This window comes from Notolabrus celidotus, chromosome 23 (genome assembly GCF_009762535.1).
Source record: "Notolabrus celidotus isolate fNotCel1 chromosome 23, fNotCel1.pri, whole genome shotgun sequence".
Taxonomy (NCBI): domain Eukaryota; kingdom Metazoa; phylum Chordata; class Actinopteri; order Labriformes; family Labridae; genus Notolabrus; species Notolabrus celidotus.
Window position 1 is genome coordinate 6,878,929 of NC_048294.1, and position 18,837 is coordinate 6,897,765.

An 18,837-nucleotide genomic window follows, 5' to 3' on the forward strand; every position below is an offset into this window, starting at 1 on the left:
TTACTTTAAGGGAAAATAGAAACCATGCAACTCTTTTCAAACCCTGTGCTAATTAATGATCAGCCTCATATGAAACTTTATTAACCTGACTGGAAATATAACAAGTGTTTTTACTAACAGACAAACTTTACTGTCAGACTTCTCTTCATGAAGAAAACGAGAACAAACGGGGAAACTAACAGGAGGAATAACTGATCATTGATATATATTCTATCAATGATGTTAGACTCTATTACTCTATTTCATTAGACAGTGAATCTGACAAAAACAATCAGATATAACATAATCCATCCTCTGTTATATTGAATTTATGATTTTGCGATCAGTATTTTGTTTTTAAAATTCACATCAAACACTTTTTAATCTCAGCTCATCACACACAGACTGTTTAGAAACCGACGGATGTTTATGATCTGTTTCAGGGCACCCTTAATGACTGTTTTAAGGTCCGTCTTTTCTCTGTTATTAAACTCAGCTGATGTTAAGTTTCGGTTAAGTCCGAGCCGCTGCAGCGTCCAATCGGTGAGTGATATTCGATAAGGGGGCGTGTCTGTCAGAGAAAAGACTTCCGCAAAGTCTGCTCTCGTGTTTCCTCGATTATCCCTCCTCGGATCAGTCTCCTCGCTCCTCGCTCCTCTCTCCTCCAGCAGCGTTTAGAGCTTTGGGACGCAAGTTAAAATGGCGCGTCAGTAACTACTTCCGGTTCGAGCGAGGAGCGAGGAGACTGCAGTTTAGAGCTTTAAGATGCACCCAAGGTGTGCCTTTACAGTGAGTCACATGAGGCCAATTGACTGAGCTTAGCAACAAGTGCTGTGAAATGGCTTCCATTTTGTCTGGATATTATAACTGGCAGTTTTGAATGGTAAATGTGCACATACATATCTGCAGTTGTATGTGATTATTATGCCAAACCTTGTTATTTTTAAGGGATTCTTACGCGGTCCTTCACCAAAGCTTGTTTTCCAAGCGACATCAAAATTATTTCTTAAATGTGTAGTTGTGGCAGAGTGTATCTAGTTAATTCAAAGCTAGTTTCAAGACAAGATGGTAGAAATAGTTCAGGTAAATGTAAAAATATATTTAAACATCCAAATATTTATAAAAATTATAATAAAAACATCAAGACACCCATATTGAAGTTCTTCTGTCTGGAATCCAAACAGGTTAAAAGTACTTAAAATAGCAGTAGGCAGGGGCGTAGGGGACAAGGGGTAAACGGGGTACACATCCCTCGCAGTTGCCGTGTCTGTCCCATAGACTGTATAAATAATGGCCGTGGTATCTGTGACATCACCCATCTGTTTCTGGAGGGCTGTTATGAAGCCAATCGTCTGCAAGTGCCATATTGGAAATGCTGAACTCAACTGAACTTTTGTCAAGCTAGTGTGAGGTAAAGAGGCGGGCTTTGAGTCTCCTAGCTAACAGCTACAGTGTTCCTGCCTGCCAATCAAGTCAGCGGTGTCTCTCATAATGGAAAACTTGTAATCTTAATATCTTCGAAATTGCAGCATTATGAAAGAACTCACCCCCCACATGGTGTGTGCCGATTGAGAAATGAGCTATCCAGACTACACTCATCTTTTGTACCAGGCTGTAAACATGTTTATTTCTGCTGTAAAGATCGGCTTTTTTCAATTGGTGTGTATGTGGTTTCCGGTACTTCCAGAGCCAGCCTCAAGTGGACACTCGAGGAACTGCAGTTTTTTAACACTTCTGCATTGGCTTCAATTCTCGTGGCCGGAGGCTGCCGCTTGGTCTGTTCCCTATGTCCCATTTCTAAACTATGAATCAAGTTCTTTTTTTCCTTTTTTCCCCAGGAGGTGATTTTTATTTTCATTGGAGGACTTAGATTTAAAAACAGATTATACAATTCTGTGTATAAGATGCATTTAAAATTTTTCCCCTATTTAAAAAGCGAGCTGCATCCCACATACCACTGTGTTCTATCAATCAAGTTTGACCGGGTTTGGGAATTTAACATGTCTGAGCTCGTTTTCCCACCACAAAAGGTTACAATAATAACAACGATGCAGGGAATTAAGTATTAGATGCCCGAATCCAAAGAAAGGAGGTGCCCTTGGCCTTGCTGTTAAAGCACGCCCCTTGAATAGAGGCTAAAATGCTTGACGAAAGATCTGCTGGTTTGATTCTGGCCAGGACGTTTTGCTGCATGTCTTTCTCTGCTCTCTACCCATGTTTCCTTTCTCCCTTCAGCTGTCCTATCAATTCAGACATAAATACCCAACAAAAAAAAAAAATTAAATAATGATAATTGAAGATTGAAAATAAAAAAATACCCTTTTGCACCAAAATTTTAACCCTAATAATGTGTTCCCCTCCCTTCTGAAATAATAGCTTGACCCTTGATAGAAGGCAATGTTTGTTGGGAAAATGCAGTCATGTATTTTCAACAAAGAGCTGCCACTTTCATACAGGAATTGTTAACCGTATGAAATAATGTTCACCAAGTCAGAATGAAATGTATTCACACACTCTTTAATTGAATTATAACTCACAAGCAACAGCAAAATTGAACACATAGAAAAGAACAAAAAAAAAATCTTCAAAAGTAAAGACTTGATAAACCTTCTGTGGTTTCATCAGTTAAGAGTTGTTGTTAGCTAACATTCAGTATAGCTAATGAGTGATTACAAGGCATTCTGAACATCATATGTTCAACTGTAACACACCATGAGACAACAGCAAATAACTACTTCCTGTCACTGTTAGCTTAACTTTGTGACTTAAGGCTAACATTACTGTTTGATGTTATAGGATACAAAAGAAAAATGGTTGTCAACATCTAGCTTATGGTAATGTAAGCTAGGAACTTTGGTTGAATGCTAACATTTACAGTTGACTGAACATAGCTAAGTTGCAATATGTTGCATCAACAACAGCAACAAAAAGATTCATATTTTGCAACATTTTCCTTATCATTTCAGTTGCCAACACTGAAACCTTGTTTGGACATCTAGCTGTTTTTTAAACTGAAACCACAATAACTCTTTTAACTACCATCAAAAAAAAGTTAGCTTTCCGCCACTTCCTAGCTATAGATGCTATCACTGTGGAAGTAAATGAATGCCACCAACATAGTTGTTCGATAGTGTTATGTAACATACTTTTTTTGTTAGAGAACTGAACAACTGTTCTGTCCGTAACCAATTTAAAAAACAAACATGGCTCCCAAAAAAAAAAAAAAAAAGATCTAGCTTAGTGTTCCTCTAGATGTCACTGATCTTGTTTTCAAAGATGTATTAATAAGGATTTATCAGCAACAGTTGAGCCCTTCACCCTCAGTGTGATGCCTGAGGCAAACAGTGTAATGTCCGGCCTCCGACATGTTTCACGACAGCCTGGTCAACAGTGACGCCCGGCAACTCACTTCAAATGAAAGTTCTCACTACATCTTGACCAGTTCTGCATGATAAGCTTCACCTTCCTGAGACCCATCTACCTTGAACCCGATGCATGGATAGAGAGGTTCAGTGAAGGTGGTGTGTACTCTGTGAAGCAAAATCCGCAACGTGCTACAGATGCCATAGAAGGACACAGTGCCTTCTAGGTAATCCAAGAACACTCCGATCTGTGAGTAGCAGACAGAGCCGGACACATTCTTGCTTTGGTCGTTGTGTTTGAAAGAGCAGCCTTTGCTTGAGCACTCTAAACTCCAGGACCTTTTATCCCGCCCAAACTCAGAGTGATATGAAAATGCTCCAATGGCATCTTCGTAAGAGACCGCCACACACCAAGTACTACCATGCAAACGGACCTCCCAGTAACATCGCTCGGTCAAAGCCTCCCTGCCCCACACCTGCTCGGTATTTCTCTTTATTATGCAACTATGAGACGCATTCGTTTGCGCCGCGCAATACGTTGCCCGCAGGTTGCCATTGGAAAGGGTCATGTTTTGAGAGAAAAAGCCTGGATGCAGTCGTAACGGAAGTTGATCTGTAAGATGAGAAAAGTGGGAATGACATATTAAAAAGGAGCTTTTTAAGACTCAATTCTTTATGATGTTGCAATATTCTAAAGGGGACTCAATCAAAATGTACAAAATGTTACTCACAGCGTAAAAACTCTTCTCTGGTCTTTGGCTCAGGCTGCAGCAAAACATTTACAGCAGACACTAACAGAAAAACAAAAAACATCAATGATAGCACTGGACTTGAATTCATCTCTACATAACTCTGTTTTGGTTTTATAACCATTTCACATACCTTTGGTTGTGATGCTGGGCTTTGTTTCCTTCAGGAGGCTCGCTATGGTCTCCTTCAGTTTGGACATGCAGTCTGTCACAACTTTGAACGTATGTTTGGGGCGGACAACAAGACCACTGGGCAAGTCTGGGGATTCACAGGAGGCAGACAGGGACTGGAACGTCTGGAGGGAATTCAATACAGAGAGACCAGTACAGCTTTGAAAGAATACAACAGTGAGGATTAAGTCATATCCAATCAATGCGTGGAAAGGAGTCTGGCACATTTCACCTCTGCCTGTTGACTTTGTGGCAAAAACGTTAGTTTCCATCTCAGGCTGGTTGTGAGGTTTGGGGAATAAAGATAGTTAGCAGGTATAGATTTCAGTGAAGCTTGAGTAGCTACTGGGCCCAGACCATGAGGGGCAAGATGGAGCAAGATACTGTCCTGCAATCCAGGCAACAAAAGCTCTAAGATGCCAATTGCTGCAAAGTAATTGAGCCATAAAAAGGTAGTGATAATAGTAACAATGTTAAAAGTTGCGGGTAGGGATGTAAATTTCAAGTATTTTCCATGATAGATCTTTGGAATGTTAACAACCAATAATCGATTAATCATTTAAAAAAAAAGTTGACATTTTTCAAAAACAATGCCAAATGCGTTTTTTCCCCTGAATCAAATTTTCCTTCACAACACAGTGTATATAACTGACTGTATCAATAGTTAAGGATCGTATTAAGGTGTTCAAAATGTAAATGTCAGAAATATATTTTAGATTCAGTGTCCAGTTTTGTGTCTACTCGTTCTAATTGAGAAAGATAAGCATGTGAACGCGGTCAGGTGTCAGCCGGTAGCGAAACTGGGTCAGTATTAGTCTGGCGTAAGTGGAAAAAGCGCTCGTGGAGACCTGTCACTCAGCCGCAGCCCCCAGCTGAGTGTCTCCCCTCTGTGCACAACACCTTTAGTCAGCTGATTCACATCGAAACATGCTTTAAACTTAAAACACCTCCCTGAAAGCTGAACAAAATATGAGACCACATGACATTTTGTTCCACGTGATAGAAAGTCGCAACAAAAAAATGTGTTAGAGTAAGTTCTTAATCAATCAATCTATACTTCATTCAATCTATACTTCATTAAGTGTTGACATGCCTAGTTGTGAGTGTAATATTCATTCGTCCCACAAGGAGGCCGATAAGAATCTGCTGTGGTGTGTTTATCAGTCTGATGTCTATCACTGAAGGTTGAAGTCTGTAGTTTTTGCACACTATGTTTAAAATGAAATCTAACACAGGGATTCGAGGAGGACAGGTCTGAAAAGTGTTTCAGAGGATATGGTGTCAATGTGTGATGTCGAACCTTCACCAGACCTGTGTCTGATCCGTCTCCGTGCTTTGCCATCCGTCAACACCCACAGACTGCGGTTTCAGAACAGCAGGACCACCTGACAGCTAAGGTCACAAGACCAAGGATTTCCCCGCAGTAATTACTGAATCAACGATTTTCTGCCTCCATGATGAGTCTCTCCTCATCCATGTGGGCCCTATTGACCTCTTACCTGTTGACTCCACTCATCATGACGGTTGTTTTTGTATTATGGTCAGATCGTATTTCAATTAATTACAATGTTTTTCCTGAAAACCAGATGTTTTCAATTAGAACATTTCTTAGAATACTTCCTCAGATCAACCAGAACAATTTTAAAACATAGAAATGTCAAACTTCTGAAAAATACGATCATTTATAAACTAAATACTTGCTTTGAGCTCCTTAACTGCAACAGGAAGTGGCTCTCAGACGGCACATCTGAGGAGATGAACACTTATAAAGGTTGAATATCTTATAGTACCTGGATGAAATGGATGTTGTCTTCAACATGAGAAATCTGTTCCAGCTCTGCGTCTCTCTTCTTCAGCTTGGCGATCTCCTCCTCCAGCTGGAGCTGTAGCCCCTCGGCCTGAGCGACCGCCGTCTTCTCCTGGGTAGTGATCAGCAGCTTTGCCAAAGAGCAGTTTTTCTGTATGTACCAGATCAGCTCACCAAAGATCTTATCGCTGGTCTCTACTGCAGTCTGGCTGCTTTTCTGTTAAAAGAAGAAGGAGTCAATGTAATAAAGGTTTTTACCTGAGGTGTTTTTAAAGACATCCATTAACATGACAGACTGAATATTTACTGAACACATCAGCTCACATGAAAAAGAAGTATCAAGTAAAAAAACTGAAGACATGTCTGTGAAGGGTCTCGGTTATTAAGGTCAAAGCAATTCAAAGCATGATACAAAAAGGAACTAGACTTTAGTCAAGCTCTTGAAGATTCTTCCAAAAGGCTTCTCCAGTTCTGAAGAAGTTGTTAAACGTGGTCGAGGTCACCTCCTCTAAAATCATCAAATATACAGACCAATGAAGATGAAGTACTAAATTTCCAAACCTTGAAATCCTTCAGGGCTTCCAGCAACTCCTTCAGCTCCTTTTCCCTGTCCTTTCCTCTCTCCTGGACTTTCTTTTGGCTCTCAGTCAGCTGCTTCTGTAAAGACATAGTCAAGGCAAACTCATTGAAAACTGTTTTTCCAGACCATTACATCTGATCTACAGGGTACTACTAGATCTACTAGTGTTTCTACCTGTTGTTCAATCCTCTCTGCTGCAGCAGACACCGTATGATGGAAGTGATGCTTCTCTATCATGCACAGACAGCAGATACACATCTTGTCCGTCCTGCAGTAGACCTCCATCAGCTTGTTGTGCTTGGCGCAAGTCTTCTTCTGCAGTGGGACCGTAGCCGAGACCAGCTGGTGCTTCTTCAACACAGGAACGCTGTAGTGAGGCTCGAGGTGAGCGGGGCAGTAGGAAGCCACGCACGTCAGGCAGGACATGGTGGCTTTGTTGGGATCGGTCCCGCAGCAGAAGTCACAGGAGATGTCTGCCGGGCTGGCGCAGGCCCCAGCACTATTGGAAGACGCCTGGAGTGTATCCTTGCTCTTTAACGTCTCCACAACCTAGAGGGGAAAAAATAATCAAAAAGAAGGTGATCAGTAACCCCTTTAACACTTGTATTGTTCTTTGTGACACCAAATCCCTCTAAAATGATTAAAAGTTTATAGCCACTTGACCAGAGCAATGTGTAAACATCACAGGCATGTGGACGTCAACCTGCAAAAGGTTAGCAAAAGTTTGCTGAAGGCTGATTTATACTTTGGTGTTGAATCGGCTCTTTTAAGTGAACGATGAGAATCAATTCGCAGTTGCGAGCCGTTCACTTGGGAGCTGTTTTTATATGCAGATTGCCCACGCTGCCTTCATGTGTCACCTGCGTGCCCCAGTTACAAATTCCAAGGGATCTGGCTTGACAGCAAACTTTCTTTTGAAGTACACATAAACACACTACTCACTAAAGGTCAAATCCCGTATTGGTTTTCTTTATCGCAACAAATCCTCCTTCACACACTCTGCTAAACAGCTTCTGGTTCAGATGACAGTCCTCCCAATTCTTGATTACGGTGACAGTCTACAGGTCTGCTTCCAACACTCTCCTTCACAGACTGGATGTCATTTACCACGCTGCTATCCGTTTTGTCACTGGAGCCCCATTCACCACTCACCACTGTCACCTGTACTCTCAGCTGAACTGGCCCTTCACTCCACTCTCGCAGACAAACACACTGGTTTCTATTCATTTACGAATCCCTCACTGGTAAAACCCTGTTATATCTACAGTCACTAATCAATCTTCACAGCACAAACCGTAGCCTGCGCTCAAGTAGCTTCATTAAACTCATCACACCCAAAGCCCAGACCTCCTTTGGTCACACCTCCTTCCAGTTTTCCGCTGCAAATGACTGGAATCACCTTCAACAATCCCTAAAGCTGACCTCTCTCATTCCACTCGCCACTTTCAAAAACTTAATACATCCCATAACTCAACATCACTGCACTTGCTTTTAAAGTTGTTCACTCCTGTCATATTTTTGTATTGTATTGTTCTGTCTCTAGGTTTCTCTGTATGTCCTCTCTGTTTTGTCTTTTATTTATTGTCATGCCACCTGTGTTGCCTTCTCGCCCAGGTCGTTATTGTAAATGAGAATTGGTTCTCAATTAACTCACCTGGTTAAATAAATGTTAAATAAAAATTAGTCTTTTGTTCACACTTATTGTCTACACTTTGTTATTGTTTACCATTCACCGTTGAAACATGGTGAAGCAGCGTTTAGTCATTATGCACCACATATCTGGAACAAACTCCCTGAACGCTTTAGGTCTGCTCCAACTCTCACCTCTTTTAAATCAAAGATTAAGACCTTTTTATTTGCCACTGCCTTCCTATCTTAGCTTATTTTAACCCACTTTAAATTAAAATTTTAATGTAATTTTTTATACATTTCAAATTTTCCTTTTCTTTTCTGTTTAATTGTATTTGTCATTTTAATTGTGTTCTGTTATGGCTGTCTGAATGTCTCCAATGCTTTTAATGTTTTAATGTTTTAATGTGACGCACATTGAGTTGCCCTCGTGTATGAAATGCACTATACAAATAAAGCTGCCTTGCCTTGCCTTTACATTGTTTTGATGTGGATTCGAGTCAAGGAGCGGAGCTCCTGGTTGTAAAGTAGTACAGGTGTAGAAACACCAGGTGGGGTAGTACAATTTTGCATTCACATTTTTATAATGTCCTATTTCTTATTATAGTTCTATTTATATTTTTTATATACATATATATTTATTCTTATTTATTATTTTTATATTTTTGTCTGTATTGTTGCATGGAAGTTATCTGTAGCCTGGTAGTTTTTATAGTGCCACAAAGTTTTTTAGGTGAGGGAAAATTCTAAATAGTAATCTCACTGTCGAAGCATGAGGACAAGGCACCATCTTATGGAATATTTACAATGCTAAAATAAATTAGAATCAATATTTCAGAAGAATTCCCACCAATAGAATATATATATATATATATATATATATATATATATATATATATATATATATATATATATTTATATTTATATTTATATATATTGGTGGGATGTGTAAGTTTGAATTATTCTGATCCAAATCTTAGCTTATAACTGCTACCATTGATTGTTTCCTTGATAAAAACGAGTTACCCCTGGTTGACTTCTAAAAAATAAATAAATATAACAATGAGCCAAAGAGCCAGTCTTTTGAACGGCTCTTTAAAAAGATCCGGTTCCCTTCAAAAGAACCATAAAACCCATGATTAGTTAATTAGCAGTCCTCAGAACACCTGGCTGAGGCGGAGTGATACCACGTGATGAGTCCCAGTGTTGCTCTACTCTTCATCCGCTGTCATTCAAACCCTCTTTGTCCAATGACTGTTCTTAATATCTTAAAATATCATTTTGAATTTTATTTTTATATTGAAATACATTGTAACATATTGCATGTTCACAGTCGCAGTCATAAAATAGTGACAGCACAGAACTACAGATCAATTTCTATATTCATAACAATTTAAAAAGAAACAAAAGAACTAGTTGAAGAGGATTACCTTAGCCAGAATGTTATTCCTCCTCACCACAGGCCTCGGACTGAAGCTCTCCCGACACTGGGGACAACTGTAGTCCCCCTTCTCTTCATTCTGGTCCCAGAAACCTTCAATACAGCTTTTGCAGTAACTGTGCCCACAGGGAATGGTGACAGGGTCCTTCAGCAGGTCCAGACATACTGAACAGCAGAAGTGATTCGGGTCCAGCTCCATTCTGAGTTCCAACTCAAGACCACGCACAGCGAGGTGAGGGTGTGACACATTAATGAACCTCTCTGTGTGAGGAGGCTCGTGAGGGACTTTATTGTGATTGCACGTGTGATTTAAAGGATACACCTTCCTAAGTAGGCGGGGCTTTCACGACAAGCAATCAGCACGTGGTGCCTTCAAGGTAATGATTTAATGATGGGAATTTCAGGTGTTTGATGTGAGCAAGCTGATTTGGTTGAGTTTAGCAACAACTGGAGGCTATTTCAGCTTCATCAGTGCTTTCATTTTAAAAGTCTAGGGCCCAATCTCCATGTTCTCCCTAAGCCGTGAGCTCTTCTTGACTTAATTGACGTCAGCTGGAAAATTTAGTTCAGTTCAGTTCAGACGACTTTATTAATTCCTGAAGGGCAATTCTGTTTACAGTATACCCTGCCTTATTGCAACAATCTAAATTGTTTGAGGGCAGGAGGCTTTAAGGGCTCAAACTGTAGAACTGGGAATAGGACAGCACTTTGAGACCTCTCACGTTACCTGCATGACATCACCAGCTCACTTTTAGTGATATTAGGAGTTTTTATTGCACAATTTTTACTTTCCTGAAATTCAAGGCGCTTAAGGGACACCTGACTGCCATGTGATCCAGGCTCTTAACGTACAGACTGCTTTAAAATATATAAATAGGTTATATAACCATAGATATATAAATAGGCTATATAGCTACAAATATATAAATTATACTGTATATACACATATATGTGAAGATTAAGGCGGTTTTCTATATTTATATTTACAGGCAAACTTTTTTACCTGTAAATTTCATTGCAACTTTCATGCTTCTTTTTTACTGTCGCACTTTTTTTTTTATTTCCATGTCACGGCGTTCATTTACCGTTCCAAGCTTGCAGGCTTCCCCTGGGAATCCTGTGTTTCATGTCACAATGCTATGAACTCTGTGTAATTCCCTCACGCTAAGTCTGCAAAAATGCCCACTTACGCAAAAGGGGCATAAAGGGCTCAAAAAGTCTGTGAGAGATCCCTCGCACACTTGATGATTTGACAGTGTGACAGCCCTAAGCCCTCACGGACTTGTGGGTGCTTGAGGGTGGACATTGAGATTGGGCCTAGCTGTGCTTTGTTTCACCTGCGACTGATAGGTGTGCGTCGAGCAGCAACATCCAGTGTTAAAAATGGAAGCCAATGTAGAAATGTGAACAATGTAAGAGCGCCCATTTTTTTCAGAGTTTTGAATTTTGCATAATTAGGGGCGTGGTTTAGTTGATTGACAGGTGGAGGTGTTTTAGCTGTTTTCCAGGAGACTTCAGGCTCACTTCAGCTCCACCTCTTTGCCTTATTCTAGACTGATCGACAGTTTGGTGGAGATATTTTCAAATATTTGCCTCTTGAGAAACAAATGGGTGATGTCACTGACTACGTCCATGTGTTATATAGTATATGGTGTGGATTGGTTATATATAAACATGTTAATGATGAGCTCCAGCACCAGATTTGAGGGATAACAGGTGTGACTACAAATATCACTTGGTAAACCACAAGGTGAAAATCTGCCATGCATGTGCAATCAATGACTGTATACCACTGTCACATTGAACATTTTGAATATTAGATTTTTAGCACAACAAAACAGGCAGAACACACGTTGGCACACAGGTTGTTACACAGGTTGTTTAATTCTAAATTGTACTCTGTTAAATCATAACACAACAAAACAAATGCAATAACAAAGTTATTGCATAACCCAATCACAAAAAAGATCTAATTAAAGAGTAACATTTAAAAAGATTATGACTACATCAGAGAAAAGTTGATGAGGTCCTTAACCCCTTAAAATATTCACAACTAAATACAATAAAAAGAAAATAAATCATCGCATCACCCTTTTATGATATTGAACCCTTATATTGATCCATAAACAATTACATGCCTTATTGTCTCTCTTAGAAATACATTATTCTAAATTTAACATATAAACCATATACTGTATAAAAAGATGGACAACATAACAGCTCCCCAAAAGTGAAGCCAAAAACCATTGAGCTCCCCCTGCTAACTCGCTGTATTGCATGTCATAAAGCCCACCTCCTCCATACTAACAGATGGGACATGGGTCAAACTGTTAAATCAAAATGCATATCAAAGAAAGTCATTTCAAACATGGTTCCCGCCATTGTAGCTAGTTCTCACCATGCTAACTCATGACATAGTGTTCATCTTTCTAAGAAGTTTAGCTTTAATTATTTTGTGATGCTATGAAAGGGTTTGACGCATCTGTCGACAGATCTGACTACGCATTGGAGTAACACTCCCACAGAGGTCGTAGACTTTTCCATAATCACGAATGCCTGCTTCAAACCAACTTAAGAATGTGCCGTCAGCTTTGACAACTTGAGGGATCTTCGTTATTTTTGTTTTTTAAAGTTATATTTTTGTGCTTTTTGTCTTTATTGATTGTACAGCTGATGTGGGGAGTAGAGAGTGGGCGAAGACATGCAGCAAATGGTTGCAGCTGCAAGTCAAACCGGCGACCTCTGCGACCAGGACTATAGCCTCTGTATGTGGGGCGCTTAGACCGCTAGGCCATGAGCGCCCCGGGATCCTTGTTATTTTATCAGTGAGTTCAAGTTTGTCGAATCAAACATTCTGAGACTCCTTCGGTGAAGATCCTGGCTCCAAATGACGTCACCAGCAGAGTATGTCAACTTCTTTTGTAAGGGGTGTTTTGGCTTCACTTTTGTACATCAGGAGGAGGTGGACACTCACTGGCCACGGTCACATGATGTTTTGGAATGGAATTAATTTTTCAGAATTAAATAATTCGGATTTAAAGTTTTCTCATTTGCGTTTACATGGAAATAGTAATTCCGAATTGAGGTTTACATGGAAAACACGTTTAATTGTCTTTTCCAGACCCAACTCGGTCGAGGCATGATGGCTGTCTAACATGAGTCTGGTTCTGCCTGAGGTTTCTGCCTGTTAAAGGAAGTTTTTCCTCACCACTGTAACTAGCTAAATACTGCGATGTGCAATGCTCATGATGGATTAAGGTGGAATCAGACTAAGTCTTACCCTGTCTTGAAGTTGGGTCTCTGTTCATGATTTGACATAGAGTGGTCTAGACCTCCTACGTTTATAAAAGCGTCTTGAGATAACGTTTGTTGTGATTTGGCGCTATACGAATAAAGATTGATTGATTGATTGATTTATTCAATTCCGCTTAAGGTCTGGGGGTTGGGAAGGGTTCTGATTGGACAGGGGCGGGCGTGATGTATTTACGTCTACCGGAAGAAAACAGACTCCAGTTCCTGCTTCTTTCATTTTCGGTTACAACATGGAAGACCACACAATAAGTGCAACTTTCACTTTGATTTTGATTATAGTTTTGAATAAGCAGCTCGAAACAAACATACTGCTTCACTTTCATCAGCTGGGGAGGAGAAAAGAGATAGAGGACCGGAGAAGGGAGTTTGGCTTTGGCGGACTTTGGCGAACCAAAGCCAACGATTAGTGCTGAATATGTGCGTCATCGCGACAGGACAAGGAAACAAGCATGCGCAGAACGACCGGAATTAATTTACAGTGGAATGAACATATACATGGTCGAGGAATTATTCAATTCAGATTTAAAATCAGAATAAACCAGACACTTACTTCGGATTTAAGTTTAATTCGGAATGGTCATTTTCATTCTGAATTAGGTGTTAACAAGGTCATTTTTAATCTTTTTAAAGAGGATTTAATTTTTATTCTGAATTAAATAGGAATTAAAAGTCTCATGTAAGCGTAGCCATTGTCCGTCTTTTAATACAGTCTCTGTTATCCAATAACTATTGATCCTATATTGTATTGCACACAAGTACTCATAATTGTAATGGGAGGTGTCACAACAATTTGGCCTAAACCTGTAGAGTTTAGTAGCACTTCATATTTGGTTGCATTAGTGAGAGTGTTTTTGTAATCATACTAGTACAAATGCTGAAACTTGGAACGTCTTACATTAAAAACGTCAACCTCATAATTCACTCTCTTCAATGTCAAATCTTCACTTTTTTTTTTTACTTGCTGCAATCCCAAACTGTTTCTTGACGTCCTCTGCTGTCATCTGCATGGCTTCTGTTGGACTTGTTGCCCCTTCAGATGCGTTGTATCCTCTCATACCACCCTTTAGTACCCAGCCTGGAGCTGCTGATACAACTGTTGCTGTTCCTCCCTCTGATGTAAACGCAAATGTCACACCTAGCAGAACTTCAAGCAATGCCCCTGTTACAATACCTGCTGATTTGATCATTAACCAGTCAACAGTACCGACTATAGCTTGATCTCTAACCTCTTCCTGTGACATGTGTTCCGATGTCCTTCTAATGCGCTCCTCCTCTCTCTGCATTTCTCTCTTCACTTCCTTCAGCATGTCGTTCGTGTAGTAGCTTCCTTTGTTCGCCTCGATCATCTTGTCCACGGTGTTGAGAAGCTCCGCCACCTGGAAGGAGTTACTCCTGTAGCTGTCTTCTTCACATGTTTTCCAGTACTTATTGTCAACAACACAGCACCGACCTCCGCACTTCTGCACCAGATCATTCAGATTTTCATTCTGTCTGACAAACTGCTGGATTTTTATGTCTTCAGAGAGCTGGTCACCATGAGTGAAGACAATGACAGAGTACTTTAAGGCGTCCTCAGAGAAGCTTTGGCGTACCTTGTCGACGACAGCTCGCTCATGCTTGGTGAATTTCTCCACTTTGAGCACAATGAGGAAAGCATGAGGCCCAGGTGTGCACTCTGTGATACACCTCACTATCTCCGGCTTCATCTCCTCCTCAGACCTCTCTGTATCGAAGAAACCGGGAGTGTCGATCAGAGTGATTCTTCGTCCATGGACGGATCTGGTTACTGCACGAGAAAGACCTGTGTCGGATACTGGGGAGTAGTTTATCTTGAACGCATCTTCTCCAAAAATGGTGTTACCCAGGCTGCTTTTTCCTGCTCCAGATTTTCCCAGCAGGATAAACCTTGTTGAAGGCAGCTCTGAAAGAGACAAATGATGCTGTATTAACACTCCTCTGGTAACCCAAATCAACAAAAACTTTCTGATATTTATAGTCAGAAGTACATACTATATATATATATATATATATATATATATATATATATATATATATATATATATATATATACACAGTATGCACACAACAGAATTGAACTACAAATAAAATTATTATTACAATTATTATGACTTAACACTCAGCAGAACTCTGAACCAAAAGCTCCCATCAGAAGGTTTATGCTAACAGGTCCTAGTGTTAGCATGCTGACTTGTAGCATGTGTAATGATCTACTTGATTATATCTGTGTAGAATGTTGTTAGCATGCAAGCAATTAATTGATAGCATTAAAGAGGAAAATTCTAAATAATAACTTAAATCGAGAAATCTAAAAATAGAATAAGTAAGGTTAAATACAATAAACACGGTTATATATATTTTTTCAGTCTTGCATCCATGTAGTTTATAAGAACAGATTAAAACATGTTGGATATTTTTTATCTCAACACAGAGAAAATACCTACAGTGTTTTTATAATTCACTTGTTTTTATCTGATTGTGTTTCTCTTAAAGGTACAGTGTGTAGAAAGGGGAATATATAACGGTATCGCTCAACTAGGGGCGTACGATATGACGATCTTAGATCGTGAAGGATTAGAATGTGAAGACGATCTGCCAAAGCACAGAGATCGTAGAACCGTCTGTAGTGCACATTCTATCCCTGTTTGTGGCACGTCTGTGCCTTAAGTCTGTGTGCCCATGCACAGACGCATCCAAAGTTTTTTCTCTCTGCCCATTTGTTAGTCCACTTCATGTAAGCACTACAGACACACGGATGAACCAATCAGAGCGAGCTGTAGGCAGTGGCTGTTTCCGAAATGGCCTGCTACATACTACTTACTAATGTAGTAGGCAGTAGGTATTGCCTACTACATACAGCGTTTGAATTTAGTATGTAGTATGACTGTTCTGTTCGATCTGTCATGCAGCATGCTGAGCCAGACTTCGCTGGATTTCCGGTTTCGGAAAGCGGAAGTAAACAACGGCGAAGCCGATAAATAAAATGCTTATTTAGCATCCATTTATGATTTGCAAAGTTAGGAAGTGGTTTATATGTAATTTGATAACTTTCACAGCACCCCAAAACGGATTTCCTCCCGTCAAAAAATGAGGAAAAAGAAAAAGCAGAACGAGCGCTGTGCATTATGGGAAACAGTACGCGAGGCAGACTGGTCCGATGCATACTGAGATATTTTCCCGAATCAGTAGACATCCGGGGAGTTTTGGCATACTGCAGATTTTGCTCTTGTTCACATACTACTTACTACATACTGAATTTTGGACATATCAGTACGTACTGCTAGCATAGTAGGCGATTTCGGAAACAGCCATTGTCTTGGTTTGTTTATCCCCCCTCCCCTTTTGCCCCAATTACATGAGAGAAAGCATGGCTGCTAATGAAGGAAATGAAAGTGAGGAGTTGGTCCCTAAAATAAACTCTACCTCGGTAATATGGAACTGGTTTGGATTTTCCCAAAGCGACACAACGCAAACAACTGTTATTTGCAAAGTTTGCACCGAGAAGGTCCGCACCTCGGATGGAAACACAACTAACTTAACCACCTGAAGAGACAGCAACCGAAACAGTATGCAGAAAGTCAAAACGCGAGGAGACCGGTGTTGTGCCTCCATCCACACGGGCAAAACAAACAACTTTGACACAGGCATTTGATAAGGGCACCTTGTATGAGAAAACAAGTGAGCGCTGGAAAGATGGAACTGAAGCAGTAACGTTTTTTCTTGCAAAGGACATGATCCCCCAGCAAGTGTGCACCTTACTTTAATGTTGTGTTTGAGTGGTTTAAGAAAAGAAAAAGACTGTGACTAAAAGAATTTAAGGTTATGCATGTCATTATTTTTGTTTGATGTTAATTGTACTTGGCACAAGTTTTCTAAATTGCTTAACTAAATTAAAACAGTGTTCGAACAGTATCCTGTCTTAAATGATCTTTTATCCTTTCATCTGTTCAAGGTTATCATTTTAAATAGGTAAATTGGTTTGTTTTACTGGTAAATGACTTGTAAAATAGTCTGAATAATCTAAATGAAAGAATCGTGATAAAATTGTGATCGTGTGATATGATTTTCTTTTCATATCGCACACCCCTACGTTCAACCCCCAGAAAAGAAGCTCTTGTGATGCATGATAAATATGATCCTTCCTTTATCAAGTAATCTGTATGATATATGTGCATGATGTACAGTTTGTTCATTCTGTGCTACCGTAGAAATGATGCAGAGCAAGATGGCCGCCTCCATTGAAGGGGTCCCTCTCCTTATGTAAATATAAAAGGCTCATTCTAAGTGAACAAATACAAAATCATTTTTGGATAAGGTGATTATACACTCATTGAAACATACTTACAAATATTATATTCCATTTATGTCTATTCTGCTGAACACTGCCAAATTCTACACCCTGTACCTTTAAATAATTAATTTGGATTACTTTTCCTTTTATTTGATAACATGAAAGTTTCAGAGGGTGTCAGTAATTTTCTATGGTACAGTTAAAGCTGATGGCATGTCTCTAGTTTTTGTATTTGCTCACTTTTCAAATTGTAGAACGAGTAACAGTTTGTCCAGAAGATGGCGCCAAAAGGCATCAACCAGAACTTCACCACAGATAAAGAAGTTATATAACATACAGAGAGTTTGACTTTCAGGTAGACACAATACTTTTTATCTATAGCTATTTTTTCACAACAAAAGCTTTGCTCATTTCTTGTTCTTCATTTGGTCGACAATATAAATAATAACTTCACTTATTCAAACAGAACCTTTAACAGACAGAAATATTTATTTACAAAGGTGGGTCAAAAAGTGTTTCTGTTAACAGTTAAAGAAACTTTTAAAACAAACATACACAAATAGTTTCAGCTAGCTCGACTTCGACCAACTACAACTTTAAAATGATACTGACAGATTAATGCTAGACTGTTATTGAATAATACAAAGGGGCTTTTTGTTTTTCCATTTTTAACTTCTTTTTCTGCTTAAAGATCCAGAAATTTCCTCAAACACTGCATTGATAAAACTCAAAATCAACTTACCATCCATGTTGTCCTTTTCTTGATGCCCTCGCTGCATGTTTATCCTCCTCTTCTTATGTTGTGGTTTGTCGGTTCTTCTTCATTTTCTTCCTGTTTGACTTGTTGACTAGCCACACCTTAACAGCAGACTGAGTGTAACCTGCCCATGCATACTTGTTTTAGGTCACAAGCTTCCTATAATTCGCACAAATGATAACAGAAATACAAATTTTAAAAATTGTGATAGCTGTTTTTGTTTTTATTTTCCATCATGATGACACAAAAATATAAAGAAATACAGCAGTCAGTGAAGACTGAAGTGAGAAAACGTGATGACACAAATTTATGAAAGGAAGATTTTTAGATAACAAGTCGGAACATGAACATGAACTCCTTAAAATATAGGTTGTAGATAAAAAACAAACTGAAACACCCGACAGACCCCTGATGAAGTCTGCTCGATGTTCTCCTGCAGATTGCATTGATAGAAAATGTACGTTTTTAAATCCCATATTAGTAAATAATGACCATGAAAGAGAAAGGAAAGTCATTCTGAAGTGATAAATAAAAAATGAGCTGTACATAGCTGTAATCACTTCCATGAAAAGATAAATAAAAGACTCCTTAATTGAAAAATGCATCAAAGTTCAAACTTTACAACAATTTTATTGAGATATATGCAAATGCACTTAAAATGAAGCCACAGAAATATAGTACAAAATACAACAAAGGCATGATATGCTGATAACTATGTAAGAGTAGAGGATTAGGGCCACT

The 18,837-nt window shown here is 39.4% G+C and overlaps 2 protein-coding genes across 2 annotated transcripts; both read right to left on the reverse strand.

Moving 5' to 3' along the window:
• Window positions 1-2,475: 2,475 nt before the first annotated feature.
• Window positions 2,476-10,021, reverse strand: LOC117807280 (tripartite motif-containing protein 16-like). Its single transcript, XM_034676502.1, has 7 exons — window positions 9,708-10,021; window positions 6,823-7,197; window positions 6,630-6,725; window positions 6,052-6,285; window positions 4,224-4,386; window positions 4,073-4,132; window positions 2,476-3,954 (listed from the first exon to the last, which is right to left on the reverse strand). The coding sequence occupies exons 1-7, from the start codon at window positions 9,915-9,917 to the stop codon at window positions 3,407-3,409; spliced, it is 1,686 nt and encodes a 561-aa protein (XP_034532393.1). The 5' UTR covers window positions 9,918-10,021; the 3' UTR covers window positions 2,476-3,406.
• A 3,691-nt stretch (window positions 10,022-13,712) lies between these two features.
• Window positions 13,713-18,192, reverse strand: LOC117807639 (GTPase IMAP family member 7-like). The gene is made up of 2 exons (XM_034676987.1): window positions 18,082-18,192; window positions 13,713-14,951 (listed from the first exon to the last, which is right to left on the reverse strand). Exons 1-2 carry the CDS (start codon window positions 18,116-18,118, stop codon window positions 13,972-13,974), a joined length of 1,017 nt encoding a protein of 338 aa, XP_034532878.1. The 5' UTR covers window positions 18,119-18,192; the 3' UTR covers window positions 13,713-13,971.
• Between the last annotated feature and the right edge of the window lie 645 nt (window positions 18,193-18,837).

Coding starts and splice junctions, on each gene's coding strand:
- LOC117807280 (XM_034676502.1), bottom strand. CDS start 9,917: ATGGAGCTGGACCCGAATCACTTCTGCTGTTCAGTATGTCTGGACCTG. Junction 4,133..4,223: donor GCCCAGCATCACAACCAAAG/GTATGTGAAATG, acceptor TTTTTCTGTTAG/TGTCTGCTGTAAATGTTTTG. Junction 3,955..4,072: donor CAGAGAAGAGTTTTTACGCT/GTGAGTAACATT, acceptor CTCATCTTACAG/ATCAACTTCCGTTACGACTG.
- LOC117807639 (XM_034676987.1), bottom strand. CDS start 18,118: ATGCAGCGAGGGCATCAAGAAAAGGACAACATGGATG. Junction 14,952..18,081: donor AGAAAAGGACAACATGGATG/GTAAGTTGATTT, acceptor TGTCTCTTTCAG/AGCTGCCTTCAACAAGGTTT.